Raw genomic sequence first — 22,812 nt, 5'->3', positions numbered from 1 at the left:
AAAAATAATGGAAATCTTACATGTCGCCATTTAATTTTTCTGGTATATTGAACATATTGAATCTCCTAAAATTTTCTGCACTGTTTTTTTTTTAGATAATAAAATTTATTTTTAAAATAAATTTATGTTATGTTAAAATAGTGTAACAAATGTAACCTGGGAAAGAGTGGCAATCACCTCTGGTAGCGGCAAAATTCTTTAATATTTTTTCCTCCTGTGTGCTTTTAGAATTATTTAATTCAGAATAGATAGACTATAAAAATATATTCATTGGATGTGTTCCTAAGTTCTTTTCAGTATGTACGAAAACTAAAATAAATCATATGTTATAATGAAACATATTACAATTAATCAAGTTTTGACGTAGTTGCATAAAATAAACTCCACCTATAATATAGCGAAACAAGCTGTTGGGTAATTGTAGCTCCCTATAAGAACTTATTAGTGGGAATAAATTGTAAGTTATTTTTTTAATAAATAACAACCTCATTAAGAGCAGAAAAGGTAATTAGTAGCAAAGGAAGTAAATAAACGAAGTGCAAAAACCCAAGAAATAAATTGATTGAAAGAATCAGATGCTATTTATCAGCAATAAATGTTTAAATATATTAAAAAAGTAAGCAATGTACTATATTTTTTAATAAACATTTGATATTTTCCCATATAAAGAGAAAGCAGAACAAAAATAGGTAATTGTGAATGTGATTGTCAAAAGAAATATAAAAGCAGAATATGTTGTTTTGCTGATTAGGTTAGTCATTAGTAGATCAAGTTAGTAAGAGTTATTCAAAAGACACCATCAAGGATTTCTTTTTGAAATTGTGTTTATAATTAATTTTTCTTGGACGTAAGGTCAAGTGTATTAATTTATATAGTAAAGTAATTACGAGCTTTTCAGAACATTTAAAACACAATTTATTGGACAGTGATATATTCCTTGGTTAATGCGTTAATATTATAATAATCTGAACAAAAATATTTTGTAAAAGTTTAGATAATAAAACGTTTGCCTAATATAAATGTAATATTTTTAATCTTTAAAAAAAAAATCTCACATTCTTAGACATAAAATTAAGATTGTCCTGTAAGATTAAAAGTGCAACTAAAAATTAATTTAAGAGGATATATGAAATGTTGGAAAAAGAAGTTGCATAAGAACTAAGTAATAAATAATTTGTACCAATAATAAATATGATATGAGAATCTTTTTATAACCTAATATAGTTTTCCCAATAAATGCCTTAATGGACGTAATTCACAATTAATGTAGGATTTCATGAGAATCACAAATTTCAACACAATTAAAAATAATAAATATGAATTTGTATTACCTAATAAAAGCGAATGAATGCATGCATGTACATTTTATTATATTAAATTAGGTTTGAGCTTTTTAATCTTATAATAATAATCGAACTTAAATCTTTTCAAATAATTTTCTGCATCGACTATTGGGTTCTCTGCCATAAATATTTCATTTGTGAAGAGTTGAATTTGATAAAAAGTTCAAAAATCATTCATTTAACTACATCTGCTATCATCAACAAAATTAAAATTTATTAATTTTGGCTAAAAAAATTTCGATTTGTGAAGACTAGGATTGTCCACAAAATTAGGAATCGCAGCTATTAATTTGGAACGAAATATCAGCACCATTTAAAGACAAATCATTTAAAGTTTATAAAATTATTGTTTAAATCATATTCTACATTTAAGATTGGATTAAGAACAATTATTTACAGTACATTTATGTACTGCCTTCCTTGCCAGTAAATTAGGCCTCCTCGTTTTGACAAATTTATGCTGGATATTTTTTGTTTCCATTTATTTCATACGCTAGGTATCCTGTTTTAAAAATAATATATTTCTGCTAGTATTTATTTCCATGAGTTTTCGTTAATTGATCTATCTTTTTTGAAATAAATATTTATTACGTATCTAAGGCACTTGTTTATCCCTTTTATCTTTTCAAACCTCATATCTGCCGTCCTTTATCTTAAATTTTTTAATCAGTTAGGTTTCTGAGTATCAGCTTATTCAAATACAGAGAAATAATATGACTAATTCCCATAGATAACGATTTCCTTGATAAAACCATTTAGTCATCAATACCTTTTTTTTCTAGTTTCTAACTGATGGTCTTTCATTGATGAACTTAATTATAGTAATAGTTCATTAAAGTTTATAGTAACGAGCTCAATTAAAAATCAATTTTTACTTTTGCTATAAATACTGGTGTAACGATGTAAAATTACTTACAAGTATATTGATTAACACTCTTCTTAAAACACATTAATGAAAGAATCGTTTTTTTGCTTGAATTAATTTTTTTTTGATTTCCGATTTAAACAATGTGTATGAATATTTGCTCCAAAATATTTGACCTTCAAATAATGTTTTTATATATTTGGTTTGAAAATAAAACAGTTGGTATAGTAAAATATTACAAGTTATATTAAAAACATTATCAAGGAAGCTAGATACCAAAATTGGAAAAATCATTCATAATTTATAAAGATATTGATTGTTTAAGTTATTATTAATTAAGGTATACCAATAAACTAACCAAAACACGAAATCCACAATATCATAGTAAATTTAATAAAACCTAAAATAAACCTTTTTTTTAATTAATCATTACTAATGCTACACACATCCATTTATATAAGAAAACCCTCATTTTATAGAAAATTATATTGTTGAAAATCTGGTTTATTCAACAATGCCTACTCTTCGGACTATTTTCACGATTTGTACAATTCAAATGCAAGAATATACACACCACCGAACCTTTTGGCTAAAAGAAGAAAAAGAACATCATCGACAACTCAACAACATTTATATTCAACTGAATAATTTCTTTTTTTCTTTTTTTTTTACATTAAACTGGATTGTTTTCTCTGATTTGGATGATAGATTCACAGACAAGGTTCAATTATTTTGTCTAGAGAAAACTTATAAATAATAACATTTAAGATTATAGTTTATTAAATTTTAATTCTCATATTTTCCACAGCAGATTTTTAAATTGTAGCAATGTCTCTTTTTCTAAATATCTAAGTGAATGTGAAGGTTTGCGCTGAAAATTATTTTAAAATCAGTGGTCCACAGTGAGCTAGGAACCGCCAACTGACGCTAAGTTCCGAGAATTGCCGGTAGCAAAGATCTAAACCTGGATCGGTTGAATGATCGTTAACACTTCATTGCTCGCACCAGAGTCGTTAACGAAGATCATATCGTGTTAAACCGGATGTAGAATAACTTGTGGTTGCAGGAAATCTGGACTAAAACGGTCAGCAATTTGCGAAACATGTAGCATCGAATGTTGCACTAATTCCCACGATAAAGAACTGGATGATTATGAAACAGCGATGAGATTTGCGATGACGTTTTGCCTACTATATTACAAATGGATTACACAACGATAATTTAATAAGTAAATTCATAAATCAATCAAAAAATAGACTAAATGATCAAGATATAGAAAACCGACCTTCTCGGACAAGAAAAATTAGAAAAAATTATAATAAAGGACGCCATTGGCTTTGGAAATTCAAAAAGCCTTAGTAAAAATACAAGAATTCGTGTAGGCCTACTAGTACAGTAAATTTGTGACGAAAAATTACCTACACACTTTTTTTTGCGGAAATCGTTAAAATAGCATATAAAAAGCTTAACTTGAAATTTGTGACTTCGACACGTACCGGGTTTTTCAAAAAAACTCAAAAGTTTTTTGGATTTCATTTATCTCGGGAATGGTAAGTTTTTGGAAAAATTTGTAAGGACAAAAAATATCAGGGACATCATTTTCTACAACTCTTCTTATTGAGCCCACTTGCTGCGAAGAAAATTGCAAAAAGTAGATGGCGCCAAAATACCCAAAAAAGTGTTTTTTCGCTTTATGGGATAGAAAAAATTTGTTTATTACAACATTATTAATGAAAAAGTTGTTCGTCTCAAAAAAACCCTTCATTATTCATTTAAAAAATTTTCTTGGCCGATAAACCGTTCCCTAGTTATAGTGTGTACAATTACCTTTTTGCTTTGTATGATGAAATCAAGTTTTTTTATACAACTATTTAAAAACGTTCCTCCATATTTACAATAAGAAAAAATATTCTCAATTGCAAAATTATAAATAATAATAATGAACAATAATAAGAAAATGAAAAATATTATATGATTATTTAAGAAAATAGTATATGAATATTAACTTCATTGGTCAAAAGAGATGTAAAAAAATTGTCATGCGCAGTCGCATAACACTTATAAAAAAAAATTATAAATTATCTTGTTAGAATATTTCTTGTTGGTAAACTGTGAAAGAATTCGCTGAAAGTTGTTTCTTTCATGGTAATCTTCATTTAAATTGTTTTGTACTTACATTAATCCTTGTTCTTTTAGCTTGTTGCGCTTATGACTCTTATGTGGTTATAATGACAGTGAAATTAACTGTCATTACTTATTAATTCATGGTTAATAATTAAAGTTGTTTGTAATTCTTACTTTTTAATTATTACTTTAGAAATTATTATGCTTACTCATTTTGATAAGGTAAACAATTGCACCGGTTGTAAATATGTGAAATAATAAACAATTTTTTTCGTACTCTATTATAAAACGAAAAAATCTTATGTAATTTTTTCGTTTTATAATAAAGTACGAGAAAAATTGTTGTTTATTATGTCACATATTTACAATCGGTGCAATTATTTATTTACTTATTTATTTATTCATTTAATACATTGACGTGTAAATCACCCTTTTGCGATAATAATACATAGTAGTACATGAGTGCACAATATAATAATAATGTAAACAAAGTTTGAAAACCTAATAAAATTAATTAAGTTAGTCGTTGATGAACAGATGAACTGCGATATTCATAAAAATTAAAAAAATCACAATTAAAAGATCATTAACACCACCCACAGAAGATATTGGTATGTTCATGGACAAACTTGATTCTCTATTATCCCAATTGTCTCTACACTCCATAGTTATATTGGCTGGTGACTTTAATATTAACTTCACTAATGTAAGCTTGCTATCATATCATACATCCCTTTTAAGTATATTAGAATCTTATGACTTAAAGATGCATGTTCTTTCACCCACACGTATAACATCCTCATCTGTAACTACTATTGATTATTTGTGTACAAATTTAAATGATGTGTCATGTAGAGTACTCTCATCTGGTATTTCTGACCATGAAGCCATTCTCGCTAGGATTCCATGCAACACTGTATTTCCTTCATCTCATTATATAGGAAGAATTTTCAGCAGAGCAAATTTCAATGCTTTTTCTTCTACTACAGCTTTGGTTAATTGGAATGGAGTTGAAATGGCTCCTGACCCGTTAACTTTGTTATTTCATGTGCTATGTGACAAGATCAATCAGTGTTTTCCTAAAAAGAACTTCAGCTAAAAATCTCCGTTTTTTGGCTAAGTTATGTGCAAGTATACAACTAATGCAAACATTATTCTTTATCATCAGAAATATCGTAGTCCATACAGAAAGACGATAAAAGCAGCAAAGGTTAAATATTATAGTGACCGCTTGAATGTGTCCTCAAATAGGCAGAGAGAATGTTGGTCAATTATAAATGACTTTAGGCATTCTCATAAGAAAGTTTTAGAACCAGAAGTAAGACCAAATAGTTTAAAAGATTATTACTGCAATATTCCTCATTTATTGCTCAAGGATGTGAATATAAATATTGACCCTTTGCATTATATTCAACAAGCGTCAGTTCAAAATTCTTTTTTCATTTATCCTGTTAGCCTTACTGATGTTAAAGATGCATTTAAAAGCTTAAAAAAACATAAATCAGCTGGAGCTGATGGAATATCATCAAAATTACTACTCCTTTTGCCTGACTCAGCTTTGAATGCCTTAGCTTCTGCCATAAACAATTCCTTTCATAACGGCATCTTTCCAGCATGTTTGAAAGAGACAGTGGTTATCCCTCTTTATAAGGGTGGAGATTTGAGTGAGCCTTGTAATTTCTATCCAATTTCTATATTATCTACTCTCTCCAAGATAGTTGAAAAACTTGCAAAAATCAGGATTTTGTCTTTTTGGCAACATAATTGCATTTTATCTGCAAATGAGTTTGGATTTCAAACGGGAAAAGGGACTCATGACATTGTTTTCGGCTTTTTGGAGAGTGTCTATGTGTCCTTAAATTCTGGAGAGTCCGCGGCAGCAGTGTTTTGCGATTTATTTAAGGCATTTGATTGTGTAGATCATGGAATACTGCCGTCTAAGCTCAATAATTATGGCTTTAGAGGTGTGGCATTGCAATGGCTGAAATCCTATCTGTCTAATCGTACTCAAATAGTTACAGTATCTTTTCCGATTCCAGATCCCTTAAAACTGAAGTACCTCAGGGTTCAGTGTTAGGACCACTATTATTTTTGCTCTATGTAAATGATTTGGGTTCATTAAAACTGCAGGGCAAAGTGGTTCAGTTTGCTGATGATACCGCCATTTTATGGAATCATAGAGATTCTGATAATGATAGAGCCCGGGTTTTTAAGGATCTTAAGATTTTATCGGAGTGGTGTGCTGCAAACAGGCTTGTATTTAATGTGGGCAAAACCTTTATTATGGGATTTAAGTGTGACGTTTAGGGCCTTATGTTTAGTGAAAACTCCCCCTTGCAATACAAAGAAAGTTGTAAGTTCCTTGGTATTACCATTGATGGTTGCCTTCGCTTCGAAGATCATATCCTAAATCTTGCATCAAAATTATCCTCTGGATGCTTTGCAGTAAGAATGGCAGGGCATGAGCTGGGAGAGGTAGTTGCACGTTCAGTGTACTTTTCTCTTATTGAGTCCTATCTTCGTTATGGCTTGCCTTTTTGGGGTTTAAGCAACAAGGGATTATTAAACATAATTTTTGTGATTCAAAAAAGGCAGTTAGATACCTATGTTCCGCTGGGTTAAGAGATTCTTGTAAACCTCTCTTTATATCTCAAAAAATCCTAACTCTTTTTTCTCTTTTTATCTTAGAAACAGCTACTCCTATTCATAAATGTCCTAAACCTCCTTCTAACACTGGTCATATGACTCGCCAGGTTAACGATTTTCCCTTACTAATCCCTACATCCTCCCTCACCAAGAACTCACTTATATACCTTAGCAAAAAAATTTACAACCATGTTCCTCTATGTATCAGACAAATTTTAGAAGTTAAGAAATTCAAAAAGAAATTAAAATCACTTTTATTATGAAGGGCATATTATAGCCTTGACGATTTTTTTAATGATACCTTTTGACCTGTGCTCTGACATCATTTTAGTGTTTTAGTTCTGTTTTATAGCTTTACTTATTTTTTAATCAAATTTATCAAAAAGATGCTTTTTTTTAAATTTTTTCAATCTGTTTTGTTATAATTAATTTTGGTAATGTGTGTAAATTTTCTTATTATCAACTTAGTCGGTAATATACATATGTAGGTGCAAGTATATTCGTAAAAATTAAAAAAAAAAATAAAACAAAATAAATTATATTAAATCGATTACAATAGAAATTCTACGGGAACAGGTTTAAGACGCTATAACTAAGGAACAGTTTATCGGCCAAGAAAATTTTTTTGATGAATTTTTTAGGTTTTTTGAGACGAACAACTTTTTTATTGACAATGCTGCAATAAATAATTTTTTTATATCCCAAAAAGCGAAAAAACGCTTTTTTGGGTACTTTGGCGCCATCTATTTTTTGTAATTTTTATCGCAGCAAGTGAACTCAATGAGAAGAGTTGCTGAAAATGATGTCCCCGACATTTTTTGTCCTTACAAATTTTTCCAAAAATCTACCATTCTCGAGATAAATGAAATCCATAAAACTTTTGAGTTTTTTCAAAAACCCGATACGCGTCGAGGTCACAAATTTCAAGTTAAGCTTTTTGAATGCTCTTTTAATGATTTCCGCAAAAAAAAGTGTGAAGGTTTTTTTTCGACAGATTTACTGTACTATACTGGGGAATCACTTTAATATAACGCGCCTTGAGCTTTACCTCTACGCTGCGCTGGTGTGGAAATAAATTGAAATTTGTGTTGAAAAAATTCCATGCCCTCTTGTAAACCTTACAAGAATTGTGATTTGAGTAACATTGATTTCTCATGTCAAATATACACCTATCCCTAAGAAACATACAAACAAAAAAAATTGATTTTTTTTATTTAAAGCATATGCATGCTTTCCACAGTAAAATGAACTTTCCAGGTGTAACACTGTTCTACTATTTTGAAGACAATAATAAAGCCTGCTTTCAAATTCTTTATTAAAGCTTAGGAATTTCAAATACAATGAAAAATCCAAATAAATCCGATTTTGTATCCCATAAAATGCCTAGAGCTTTTAATTCACTATCACTGATAATATACTAAAAAATGTTATTTGTGTGAGAAGCTTCGAGGATGCAAGGATGCCCACTTTCTCAGTGGAAACATGCTTTTTCTCACTTTCAATACCCACTTGAAATAAGCATCTAATGGTCAAAAAGGACGAGCACACCTATCCGTACCTAATAGTGTTAAACTAATAACGCGGTAACTTTTGACCCTTTATCAACTAATACGCACCCAAACATTTTTGCAATATCCGCTGATACCACATAATTATATTTCCTGAAATTTGTCAGAATGGATAATGGATCATTTTGTATCACGGACCCTTTATTTACAAAATGTTTCTCTGGATATAGCACGGCATTCCTTAACTATTTTACACAGGAGTTGCTTTAGCAATAGGTATTTTAATATAATTCCAAACATTATATATTCAATTCACATATATTCAAGTAGCTGAATTCCCGCGGCGTTGCTCGCGTGAAAATAAAAGAAAAGTCGAAGAAGGCCTCCAATAATAGTAAATACAACCCACAATACACAAAAATAAAATCCGAAGCCACGGCTAAATGATTGTACATGCAACCCACAATACACAAAAATAAAATCCGAAGCCTCGCCTCATTGATAGTACATGCAACCCACAATTGCCACGCCGTTTTTCGAAACCACTTAAGGGCAGTTCCTCTGAAACCATAGAGCTCCAGTTTTATCAGCAGCACTCTGTGACTCATGCAGTCAAATGCCTTGGACAAGTCATAGAATATCACTGCTGCAACTTCACCAACATTCAGTCGGTTGTACAGGTGCTCTAGAAAGCTAAAGATAGCATCATTTGTGCTCACAGACTCACGAAAGCCAAACTGATGAAGACTCAATAGGCCAAACCTATTTAAAAATGAAACCATCCTCACCTTAACGAGCCGCTCCACTATCTGGCTAAAGTAGGCAATAACTCTATAGGTCTGAAGTTAGAAGGACAGTCGCGATCGCCACCCTTGTAAAGAGTAACAATCATTGCTCTTTTTAAGCACTCTGGGAAAACTCCAGACATAAATGAAAAGTTAATTGACTCGGCCAAGACTTGCAAAGCAACAAGAGGTAAAGCAGAAAATATTTTAATATCATATCGCTAACACCCCTTATCGGTGGAATTTCAAAAAGTTCGTTCGTATCCGGGGCCTACATTATAAAAAAACATTGTTGCAGTTAATTTTTTTTTCTTAAGTTGATGCCTGCGACTTGTTGGTGCGGGCAGTCTCCGTTCAAACTCCGAAGCCACGCCCCCTTAGTTCTCGAGGTCACGGGTAACAATTTTTTTCATTTTTTACCCCTTATCGGTGGAATTTCGAAAAATCCGTTCTTATCCGGTGGCTACATTATAAAAGGAACCCGTTGGCAAAATTTCACATTTCTAACTATTGTAGTTTGGGCTCTGCGATGATGAGTCAGTCAGTCAGGACAAACTCTTTTATATTATATAGATATGTGATAACTAGTCTCCGTCCTATTTTATTAACTTTTAATTTTTACACTGGACTTGTTTTTCTTTTTATTAGTGAATACACAAAAGAGTCTAATGATGCCTAGAAATACGTGTAATCCTTAATTACTATTTAATTAAGCCGGTCTCTTCGGAAAAAAAATGGACTATTTCTTTGAGTTTAAGTATTACCTACTTAAGTAGTAGACTTTGCGAAGCCTTATATCTAAAAAACATAAAATGTTACATCAAACGATTGAAATTAAGTAAAAAGTTAGTTTAAATTTCCGAAAAAATTAGGCTATGAAATGACTTGAGCTTTAAATATTAAAGATTACTTTAAATATCTAAAAGAAGACGGTGAGTTTATTTTCCTTGAAGGACAACTTAAAATTCCAAAAAGTTTGAAATGGTTTTAAATGCCTAGAGGAAATATTAAATCTCTGGAATAAGTTAAAAAGGCACTTTAAACATCTGAAGAAAGAAAACCATAATTTTAAATGCCTCGAAGAAATGGCTTGAAATAACAGGAAGAGATGTAGTAGAATGAATTTAAGCGCCTTAAATTATAAAAAATATGTAATCTTAAATTGAATAAATTTAAGACTAAATGGTGTGTTCGCTTCTTTTACAGAAAATTTAAAAGGAAAACCGTACTATAATTTCTCCTACATAATCGACGTTTAGGGATTGTTTCTTTTGTCAAAGTTTTTTTTAAATATTAGCTAATAAAGACCATTAATTATAGACGTTCTTATAATTTAGATAAGGTGTACTAACTAAGTTTTATTGAAATAGTTTTAGATATCTTTTCATTTCATTTCGCTCAATAGAGACTTAAATATGATACCTTAAAGGTCTCAATGAACCATTTAACAACTATAGAATATTTATACTTTTAAACATATCAATAGCAATATTAGGCAAATGTCTAACATATCCCTCTCGGTTATATCCAAAGAAAATCTACTTTTAAAAGGGCTTTTAATCCCGGAGATGATGCTAGTCATGACATGAAAAGAGGCCCTATTGTGTGTTTTATATAATATTTTTCTTAGGTATTATGATTTGGTTTCCCTAAAAATATAATGATTTATTTCATTCTAATAGTGCTAATTTTGTTTTTCTATATGCCATTAATGCAGAATGTAAATTCGTTGCTAAAACAAATATAGTGGAGATAAAAGGCCTTTCAATTAGTCCTGAAGTTAATTGATATACCATTTAGAATTTGTACGGGTATTATTATCTTTTTAAAACTTTAGACGCGGTAGAATTACAAACTTCACGGATATATGCGACGGCAAGAGTAGACTGTTGAGAAATTACTCACTCAGCTAGCAATTAAACTTACTTTCCTTCCGAAATTAAGGGATGACCTAGGTATTTTTTTTGTAAATAAAAATCCTATCGAGTTTTATTTCTAATGTTTAGGAAATAACACTTTAAAAAATTTTAAAGTGTTATTAAAACCGACCTCTAGTCAGATATTAATTTATTTAGATTAAGTTGCAGCTGACATATATTAAAGTTGAAAAATAATAAAAAATTGTAATAAATATAATGCCATTTTAAATTATATGGACATTTTTAGAGATTGACAATTAATTATACATTTTTTTAAAAATACTAGTGAAACACATACCACTTGCCCGTCTAGATTTTTAAACTAAAGGACACTATTTCAAGCTACATGGTCAGTTTGCAGCAAGAACTTCCTCCCATAGAGGTACTTGTAGAAGTTCTCCATCGCTTTGACAACAGTTAGCAAATCTCGAAGGCTGACACAATAATTTCAATATTGTTTCTTCAAATAGGGAATAGCTTAAAAGGTGCACTTGTCAGAGTTTCTTAAATAATTAAATACCGTTAATTAAATACCGCGGCGCGAATTGGAACGCAGAGTAGGGCAGAACAGAATAAACCTGCGTCGCGCAATGTCTCGGAAACAGTTTTTTGCGCCACGTGCGAAATAATTTGTTGTTTCTGGTTTTGAGTTTTGCGTGAAATATTCGAGTTATATCAAGAAAATTTAATTCAATTGATGAGGAAGCACATGATTCTTTATGACACCAATGATCTTAATAATATAAAATCAAAGTTGAAGGTTCAATTAAGGAATCATATAGGAAAAAACCGTAATTTAGAAAGCGGTAATCAAATATCTACTCTCGTGTATATGTACATTAATTCGCAGTGGATAATTTTGAGGTAGGTACGTAATATAATCATTACATTTTGATGGTTATTATTACTTTATTTACTTTATTGTAGGTATGTAAAGTTTACAAACTTATTACAAGAGGTTTGTTTGTTACGTGAATAAGTTTAATGTAAACTTTATATACAATGAAAAGTAATAATAATAATACATTTTTATGGAAGATACAACAAGATCTTAATAAAATTTTTGAACTACTAGGATTTTACAGTGTGTTCACTACTACAGAGTGTTCACTACTTAAATAAAATATTAAAATTTTCCTTGTAAAACACTTGCCTCTTGCCAAGATACTTGCCCTTTTATATTAAAATATTACGTTAATTACTGTCTTATTAGAAAAGCTCTTGATGTACTTCGGCTATTAGCTTTTTGCAATGCAAGTAACTGATTGGTAGGCATTTTAGTATCGGTTTCGTCTAAGTTGCTACAGAATTCTTTACTGCCTCTTAAGTAGTTCTGCAGGACGCAAGCTGCTTTTGTAATATTGGTAACATTTTCTACTTTTATTTCTAAGGGTTTTTTGAGGAAACAAAATCGAAAATCGAGAAGTCCAAAGGCACATTCAACACATTGACGGGCACGTGACAACCTGTGGTTAAACATTTTGTTTCTAAGGTTACAATTATCTGCAACGCTTCGCCTTGGATAGGGTCACATCAAATTTTCTGTTAGGGAAAATGCTTCATCTCTGATAAAAACATAGGGTAAAGGCACTTCAGCTATATCAAATATGGCCGGTTGTGGAAGACCCAAAGTTTGTTGAATAATTTTTTTTTCCAAGTGGGATGCTTGAAAAAATGTTATCATCGCTAAATCTTGACCCCACATCAATGGTAGAAAATGTATAATTTATATCAACTTCAACAAACAATGGAAAATAATATAAATATAAATATATTTCCAGATTTTACTAGTCGGTTTTGGTAAGTATAGTGGTTGCATGTTGGTCCATATTGCTGTAGATCCTTGATTTACTATTTTAGCAACTGTTTGATAGCCCATTCTGTAGCTGTATGCTATGCTTCTATAGATATCTCCAAATAGCCAAATACCTGCAAAAAAGTTATATCTAGTCACTACTTTTTAAACTATGTACCTACATGATTATTATGACACATCACATGATAATTTTATTTGCAATTTTTTTTAATAAATAAAAGCAATTTTTTTTGATATTAATAAAATGAAAAAGATTTTATTGATATTAATAAAATGTTTTCTATTTTTAGTATAGCTTATTAAAAATTAAATTTTTTACAGGAAATGAGGCGAAGTCACTGTAGATAAAACTGCCAACGTGATGCACTGCGAAGACAAAGAAAATGTCTTAAAAGCAGAGCTGTTGGTATCAGCATAAATAAATGGAAACTTCAAACACAAATGGATTTTTTGTTTCCATATATGTCAAGCAGAAGCCGTGAAGGTAACATGCAAGAAGGTGATAATAAAAATTCACAATAAGTGGAATTCGTAGATGATCCAAAGAATGATAGTTTTGAGAGTGAGGAGATAATCAGCGATATTCGACATGATTTGTTTAAAGACACCCAAGAACTAAGTTATGACGTAGTCGAGGAGCCGTCTACGTCTGGTATTGGTAAGAACAACGGAGAAGGAAACTTAAAACATAGGCAAAAAGAAACTGAAAAAGAGCCAACCACATCTAGGTCTAAACATAAAAAAAATAAAAATGATCGTATGAAGGAATTAATAAAACAGTCAATGATTCAATGTCAAAAAAGAGCCGAAGAAAGAACGGTTGAAAAGGCAGAACAGAAGCCTTTAGATGATCATCTTTATGAATATTTTTATATGTCTATGTATCAAACAACCAAAAAAAATAGCTCCTAAGTTTCACCATCTTGCGGGAAATAATGTGTTTTAAGCTGTAGCTCAAGTGGAAGCTGAATATCTAGAAATTCAGAATGCGAATCAACAAAACTTTTATAATACAGGCCAAAGAACTTTTTCATACGCATCTAATAATATGCATATTCCGCAGCCTTATTCCTCTTACGGGTCAACACCTCTTCTATCACCAAGCCCAAGTTCTTGCAGTAGCCAGCGTACATCGGAGCGTGAACATCAAAATTACAGTAATCCTCCAACTTTTCTTACCAAGAGCTTAACGATTTCAACAGCTCTTCCTTCACCATTGGTTACCTACGATACTAGCAGCAGCAATTATTCTTATAATACACTTACGAACAGCTCTTACTTTCCTGTTGAAGTAATACCTGTTCAACCCGATAATACCGAAAATGTTCGTATTTTTTTTTGAAAATTTTGCAGTGTAAAATTTTGATTTTTTACCGCTGTTTTTTTTTCATTAAAATATAAAGAATAATGAAAATATTACCTTAAACAAACAGGTAGCTTTGCTTTAGTCACTATTGGTTTTTTTGCGTTACAACCATCAGAGTATACAGAGTTTTCTATTATATTATGTACTTCATCAAATTGTTCCCCATGCGTATTTTTTCTTTTCATGTAGTTGCTCTTCCAAAATGATTTCTTCCTTTTTGATAATATATTATAAATTAAAACGGTCAAATTCTGCATCTGACTCTGACTCGGAACTATCCAAAAACATCATCATAGTTAAGATAAAAACTTTTTTTCGAAATAAATAAATTCATACTACATCACAACAGAACTATGAAGACTGCCTTCCAATATGCGCGCACACTGTGTGACACGTGTTTTGACTGCTCTGTGTAACTTGCCCTACCCTGCACTGCCCTCATGTATGGCGGGCCTTAATCTCAAGAAGCTGCATATTAAGTTATGGTCGATTTTAGTCTTAATTTATAAAAATTCGTTTAGACATATATATGAGAACTAGCCAACCATAATAGCCTGTATAGATCAGTAAGCAATGGTGCATTCACATTGTTTTTCTATAAATACGAAATTCTCTCAGGCTACTGGGCAATTACTTTAATTACTTGAGAGCAAATTAAATTACATAGGAAATTTTACAATACTATTGCTAAAAGTTTGTATGCGTAAGGTTGTTTTGTTTTAGTTCGCTAACCAGATAAATTTGATCTTTTTAAGTGGTTTTTAATATTACTACTCAATAATACATTGATAGTATATAATCATTCCCCAAAATGTATTTTATGTGTTTTTTATTAATTTGTTAAATCGTATAATCCCTGAAATAAAACACAAAACTGTGGTAACACCTAGTAACTTTAAATAATTACCTGTCAAACTTAGACTATCCGACAAACATTGGAACCGAGCAATTTATCTTATTTTCGTTAATTGGGATCGTTCCTTCATTTCGACACATGCCATATATTAAAAACTGAAAAAATAATAATTACGACAACTCATTTAACAAAATTTGTAGGACATGTATTTGTTGACTACAGAGGATCTGCCAAATTTAAGTTTCTTTAATCGACAATATTTAAATAAGAATACATAACTATTTTTAATAAATAATTTAACATATTAATTTTTCGCTGTTTTAACTAAATTCTTCATTTATCACTTTTATTTTCGAGAATTTAGTTCTTATATTATTTTCCTCATATTTTCTCCGAGAAGTTATAGTTTTGTTTGCCCTTAAAATCTTAAACCTTATCGGATTCTTTCTTTAACCGAGCTGCTGCTAATCCCTTACTATCTTTGTCGTTATTTACTTAAGATAGTTGAAACTCTATAACATAGTACTTTCACAAGAACCACAGAGCTGAATTATTTATTATCTGCTTCCAGAAAATTATTAGGATTTGTAAGTTTAACCGTATTTAGCTGTAGCTCTTTTAAAAATCTTGAATGCATTTTCTATATACCAGAGTCATAAGTAACTGTTTGCAACATCTGAAGATAGAGTGGAATCCATTGTAAGATGGATTCAACTCTCTTATGTTAGGCTTAAGGATTAAAAAGACCTAGCTTCATCCTCCTGATATGGTAATTCAGTAAGAAGTTATAATACTGCATTCTTGTTTAACTTATTTCGAAAAATGTTGGCAAATTCTCCAATGGGAGTATTGGTGTAAAGACAATCTATTTCAAAGATGATAGGCAGTAGGGGAGTAGAAAGAGAATTTTGAGCTTACCTTGTCTTTATGTGTTTACTTAAACGAAACAATTCATTGGTTTCGACTGATATACAGTATATTAGGAGATCGATTTCCGTTATTTTACCCACCTGTTGTACGTCCAATTTTATCGATAAAATAAGATATAAGTGGGAATTGCACGGTTCACCCTGGGACCAATATCAAAATTTTATTTCTCAAATATTTACTAGTTTACTAAAACCCATTTTTCTATCACTTTTATGTCCTCCACAAATTTTATTGTCTTGTTTTAAAGGTTAATAAATTTACCAGCTACTAAACCAATTTAACTAAAAAATTACTCAAAATAATAGACGAAAAACTTCAAAAAGCTTTCAAAAGCCCTTAACATATCTTTTTTTGCTTCTAGTTTGTACGGAATAAGTTATGCTAATAATGAATAATGTAATGAAATGTTAATAATATAAATAATAAAATAATGAAATGTTACTTGCATAGATATAGGGATTTTATTTTTCTCAATATTTACCTGCTTTGTGTTCCAGGCCATTTACGTAAAAATTAGCATAAGTATAATTTGATCTTAGAACATTGAATGCCTAGAATAAGCCTAGCTGCAAACCATAGGCGAGGTTGTTTGAGTTCACCATCTCTCAGACAATGATGTCAAATCGACTTTCCAAATTTTCATTTAATATACAATTTTCTTAATACACTACATATTTTTTTAATGTGTTAAATTTTGTAACAGGTGTAAAGTTTTGTTTATTTGCTGACTATTAATATATACTTCGCGAGTAATCAACAAATTTTTCAGAATAAAAAAATTCCTGACAAAAAAACAAAAAAAAGCAACTTGGCAACATGTAATACCTCTATGTTTACAATGCACGTATCCGATATCACCTTGTATTGTTTTTCTAGATATTTTTTCATATCTGTGAAGCTACCGCCCGATCGATATCCAGCAACCAATAGTCTAGAACGCAGCATGTGTCGTTTGCCAGCAACCTATTTATAGTCCGCGCCCGCTGTTATTTAATCGATATAATGCCCGTATCACCTGAAATTCCCAAGGATTTTTAAATTTTTTTGTCCAGATATTAACAATCAATAACTAAATCGATTTATATTGGTTTTAAACCTCTACAAACAATAGTTTCTTGGTAAAAAATTATTGAATTGTTAGATGTTAAAAAATATAAAGGGTAATGTAACTCCTAACGGCTATAAGAAAAAGTTTTATTCATATCATTTGGCCATAGCCGTTTATAACATCTATCAAACATCCTTTAAATACTAATACTGTATGAAATGTGCACCATCCAAAAGTAAGCAACGAGCGCAGTTGCCACCTTTATTGTAAAAATATATCTGGGAAAATCTACAGCTTTGCCGCTGTGTGTGGAAATTTGGTGATTTAAAGAATCCAAATTAAAAATATTAATTATTATTAGTGTTTAGTGTAAAATAGTACAAAATAGTTTTGGTTATTAAACAAGTTCCACTCTTTCTTTTGCTTTATAATAAAAAATGCAACTCAGTTTCTGCTAATTATAATAATTTATTATAGCTCTTTATTTTCTTTGTTAAAATTGAGTAATCACTGGCAACATGGAATACTAAGCATGTTTATCAACAAAATATCCTCTCTGCCCCCTGTGTAGATGTTGCGCTCAATCCAAACCAGCCAATGGTTATTCTAGTGTATTCAATGTTCTAAGAATTTGATGTTTATTTGGTAGCATAGCTTATTGCGTATAAACCTCGAAGGAAAAAAATATATGTTAAGAGCCTGGTTTTTAAGTTAAAGCATATAACTGAAAAAGTGCAAACAATTTTATCACATTTTTATCAAAATCATCATCATCATCATCATCAGGTTTTTAATTTATTATTTTAGGTAATTTCTTAGCAAAAGCTGGTAAATGTAATCATGTTTAAAATAAGATAACTTTTATACACGTGGAGGGCATAAAAGTGTTAGAAAAAAGGAGTTTTTATTATTGTCAAACGCAGTAGGCACCAGACGCTCCACATCCCTATGGCTTACCGAAAATTCAAAATAAAGTAATGGCTTTACGACTCTATAAACAGTTCGAGAAGACCAAGATCCAAAAATCAAGACAATAGGAAAATGATAACAATCAAGCAAAAAAATCATCAAGACTACTCATTATAAGGATTCTTGAGAAAAAAATGATGAATTGTTTGGGAATTATGGATGGATTCTCAAGAAAAATGTTACTCAAGAAGAAGTTTAAATTGGGAGATACTATTTAAAGTTTAATATCAAGAGCAATACGTTGGCTTTAACATAGAAACGCTCTTTATCAATAAGCGCTAACTCTCAGCTCACAGGTAAAGTTTCCGGATAAGGAGTAGATATGCCACAATATCCTTTTTTCTGAATCCATGATTTTGTACAAAGAGCGGCACTTAATTTAATTTAAAGTTCCTGGAAATATAGTATACATAAATCTTGCGAAATCCAGAAGTGTTTATCCAAACCAGTGTGGATCTACTCAACTGGATATTATTTAGCAGATGAAATATTTGTCTTTCTAATGTTTACTAGTTACAAAACTCCATAATGGCCAACGTGAATGTCTGCAATTTTGATTCTTAGCTCATGTTTGTGGATAATATTAGTAAATTTTACCAAATTGCTTTAATAAAGCCCTAAAAATACTGGGATTTTTGAGCAGAAACGATATATGCTTTAGTTTTACCGTTCTGAAGTTTGTAAATTTTTAATTAGTGATACTACTATCGATATGGTTAATTTATCATGGAATCCTTTTCGTTAAATTATCAAATTTTGGTTTTTCTGAATCTTTTTAAATATTACGTTTCAGACCGTTGTCAGTATGTTATAATGAATGGCTTTCTTGGCTTTTTAATTTTTTTTGGTAAATGTCATTGGTGCCCTCGTTTTTCTTAAATTATTAACTGTATGCCGCTATTGTATGGTCTCCTGGTTATGCTGTCCATTCTGGTTTAGAGAACATACAACGAATATTTTCAAAACATCTAAGTTTGAAAAAATATGGCATATATCGTCTACAAAGCTGTTGCAATGACGAACTTCTAGCAAGATTTAATCACGATTCACTTATGAAACGTAAAAGTTTTATTATGGCAACTACTATTTTTATTAAAATTAGTCAATGGCAATGGCAATGGTAGATTGACCAGATTTACTAGAAAAACTTAATTTTGCATTACCACGTTAGAATTATCGCCTCAGAAATTTCTTTTACTTACAGACGCCTCGTACAAATATTCTAAAATTTTCACCAATTCATTCAATGTGTAAACTATATAATTCTAAGTCAAAGTATGCCGATCTTTTTGCAGATTCTGCGGTAAAGGTATATAACATTTGAAATTATAAGTATTCATATAGAGTATCTAATACTCTATATCAATAATCTGGTATTACTATTTAGTTATATTTAGAATCATCGTTTTCTATTTCAGTATTTGGTTTAATTTTGTATTTTATTTTATTTATTTACCTTATAATTGGATTTATTATTTGTAAGGTGTTTGATATAAATAAATATAAACATCGTATTATTTTAAACCAATAAAGACAGTGCAACTTCGTAATTTTTTCCAGAAACTCTACATCCAAACTTAATACTTGGTCCCATTTTGATAGCCTGAAGAAGATTGACAAAATGAACTTTTCTAATGATGAATTATTTAAGAGTTCCCTTGCACGAGCTAGATAATTATAAAAATACATTGTGATTGAAATTTAGTATGTGTCTTAGGAGTATCTGCTCCTTATGTAAACTATAAAGTAACTGAGATGTACTTAAGCATTCTATTTAATAAATATAGATATTTGTGTAATACATAAAATATGAATACTACCTACATCTTTCAATTCTATGAGTATCTTTAAAGACGAGTCTCCTAAGTTTATAATTGAGTCTGACTTAGGCTTACAAATTTACAAATTTGATTAAAAAAATCATAATATGCTTATCTCCGTTCACAGGTCATTTGGAATAATTTCGTTCAATGAATTAATATTACTGAATATTTCTTACTCACCTGGAATTGAGTACACCGTACCGTAAATACAGTTTATATATTTCCCATAGCATGAATTTACAAAATATAATAATGTAGCGTTTTTACCTGTTCATTAGTGTTAATTAAAACACTCGGTGTTCAAAATAGTCAACTGACTTAAATTACACATACACACTAATAACGATCATTTAGAACTTATAAAAATATTTATTTATATTATTCTTATTTAAAACTATCAACGATTTAAAAGTCGCGCCAATATTCTGATTTGAACTGACCTTCGTACGTGTCTCGGTCAATCACCACGATGATTTCGGTTCGCGGTGTTGCCAATATCGTTACAATAGAAACAATTATTGCATTTTTAATTGATGTTCTTCTTCCAGATTAGACCAAGAAAGTGGTCTCGTCGCACTAATGCCTACAGTTGGGGGGCACATCGAGGAGGAGGTCGACTTTGTCCCAGTCAAAACGCGGTCGAATACGCCAGACAGCGCCTCTGGGGGGCCCTACTGGATGCCTCCTAGCGGTGCTAATGTCGGAGGCACTCCGCATCATCCTATGGACGGATGTGCGGAGACCGGCTTCATTAATAGCCAACCTTCTATGGCCGAGGTAAGTTGCTCAAGATTAAATATTTTGTTTGATTGTTTATTACTCCGTTTTAAGATTACTCGGTTTATTTATCCCTTTTAACTAATCATTTCAACACATTTTATCTGAAAATTAACCATTTTTGAAAAAAAATACTGCAATATGTAAACAAATTTGATCGATGATTTCGTCATAATTTATTTTGTTTCCTTATAACTGCCAGTAAAGTTACTGCCTTAAAAACTTACAAAGTAATTCTTTTTATATTGTTTTTAAAAGTTTTGTAAGGTATCATCATCAAATATCTAAGTAGCTCATCTACTTTATTACGTCATCTGAGTTTAAAAGAGAACTTTTCCTGATTTGTAGAAAAAAACTATAAGCAAGCAACTACCTAAAGTTTTCGACGCTAAGGAGCTTAAATATTTAAGACCTATTAGTATTTTACCAATTGTTTCCAAAATTAAAGACAAATTTATAATTAGTGAGTCCAATATTTGTAAACAGTTCAATAAAACTATTTCCTTATCAATGATATAAACTAGCGACTTGCTTGTGTCTTCTAGACTTTAGTAAAGCATTTGATAATAATTTAAATCATAAGATGTTTCTTGCAAAATTTCAACTAAATCACTAAATTTAATAAAGTGTTATCTTTCTGACAGATTCCATTGCGTTGTATTTAAAATTTAACGCTTAATTTTAAAAACAAACTGTGTACCTTCAAATACTGGAGTGCCACAAGGCTCTATTCTAGGACCCTTATTATTTTCCTTAATATGGAAACAAAAAATTAACTTATATAAAACATAAGCAGTATGCTGATAGTTCACACCTATATACGAAATTTTGTCCCGAATCCTTACTTCCTTCTCCAACACAATTTAATAATTATCATTTCTAAATATGGTTAAAATCACAATATAAAATTGAATGCTAATAAATCAAGTGCTTTCTTCTTATGATCCAATAAAATTCAACTCGGAGTGGTAAACGAAATAAAAGCAGAAAGGCTTAAGCCGAATTCTTACGGGTGGTATATTTGGCCAATATTTATCAATTGCCTTCAGTTGTTATATCGTGTAAATGCTTTACTTCTGCAATTATTTGTTACTGGCGAGTGCTGGCCGTTTTCCCGTCGTGTATCGGTAAAATTGCGGCAAGTCAAAGGAATCGCCAGTGCATCGTACACTTGACAAGTATGTACTGGTCTATATTTGTGGCGCATTCACACGATACGTCCAAACATTGTTCATTTAGTTCGCTACTACTATTTATTCCATATTTAGAAGCCGGTAGAATGGGTACGTGTTGGAATAACAATATTTTTTATTTAATATTTTTATGATGAAGTGGTCAAATGAAAATAAAATTAAAATAGGGAATTATCTACATAAATATATAGGAACACAAATTTACCTCTGTCGGCTTCTATTTACAGAAACATCATCTTCTTTTAATATTATTAATATTAAAAGAAGCTTATATATTTTTTCCTCCTTAATTTTAAATAACAGGCACTCAATACAACAAAAGCTGCAGAGGCCGTAACGATATTATGGCCGCTATCCATCGTGATTACACTGGAATGTTCAATAAACCAGTGTCTTGATGTATTTGTTTGTTGGTCCAATTGTTAATCGTATACATTGTGTGAACGCTTTTACTTGTAAAGGACAAAATATAATGGTCGACTTTTCGACCAGTGTTGGTATACTTGTTAAATACACCACTCGTGAAATTATCGAATAAATATTAAGACATTCACACAACGAATATGGGAAAGAGACTTTTAGGAATACCAAAGCTGATATATGGAGGGTCAATATCAGAGAGAATATAAAAATCTTAGGGATACGGGACTGGAAGGAGGTTGTGTTAGACAGAGATAGGTGGAAATGAGTCGTAGATGCAGCTAATACCCCCGAAGCATTGTAATGCTACGAGAAGAAGAGAGATCAATTTTTACGAATTTCTTATTTTTTTAAATCTTCAAATTCTACATATTTGAAGTTAAAAGCTTTGAAATGAACCCTCTTTGTATGGTTACATACTTTT

General features: G+C 30.7%; 1 protein-coding gene across 3 annotated transcripts in view; it reads left to right on the top strand.

Annotated features, from left to right (window-relative positions):
- The window catches only part of LOC126736832 (homeotic protein proboscipedia), a 232,748-nt gene that overhangs the window by 93,332 nt on the left and 116,604 nt on the right, over window positions 1–22,812 (top strand). For all 3 annotated transcript variants that reach the window (XM_050441382.1, XM_050441381.1, XM_050441380.1), the window contains exon 2: window positions 20,547–20,775. In XM_050441382.1, the coding sequence (XP_050297339.1) occupies window positions 20,578–20,775 (198 nt within the window). In that variant the 5' untranslated portion in view covers window positions 20,547–20,577. The remainder of the gene's footprint in view (window positions 1–20,546; window positions 20,776–22,812) is intronic.

This window comes from Anthonomus grandis, chromosome 5, assembly GCF_022605725.1.
Source record: "Anthonomus grandis grandis chromosome 5, icAntGran1.3, whole genome shotgun sequence".
Classification (NCBI taxonomy): Eukaryota; Metazoa; Arthropoda; class Insecta; order Coleoptera; family Curculionidae; genus Anthonomus; species Anthonomus grandis.
This window is presented reverse-complemented; position numbering and strand designations above follow the sequence as displayed.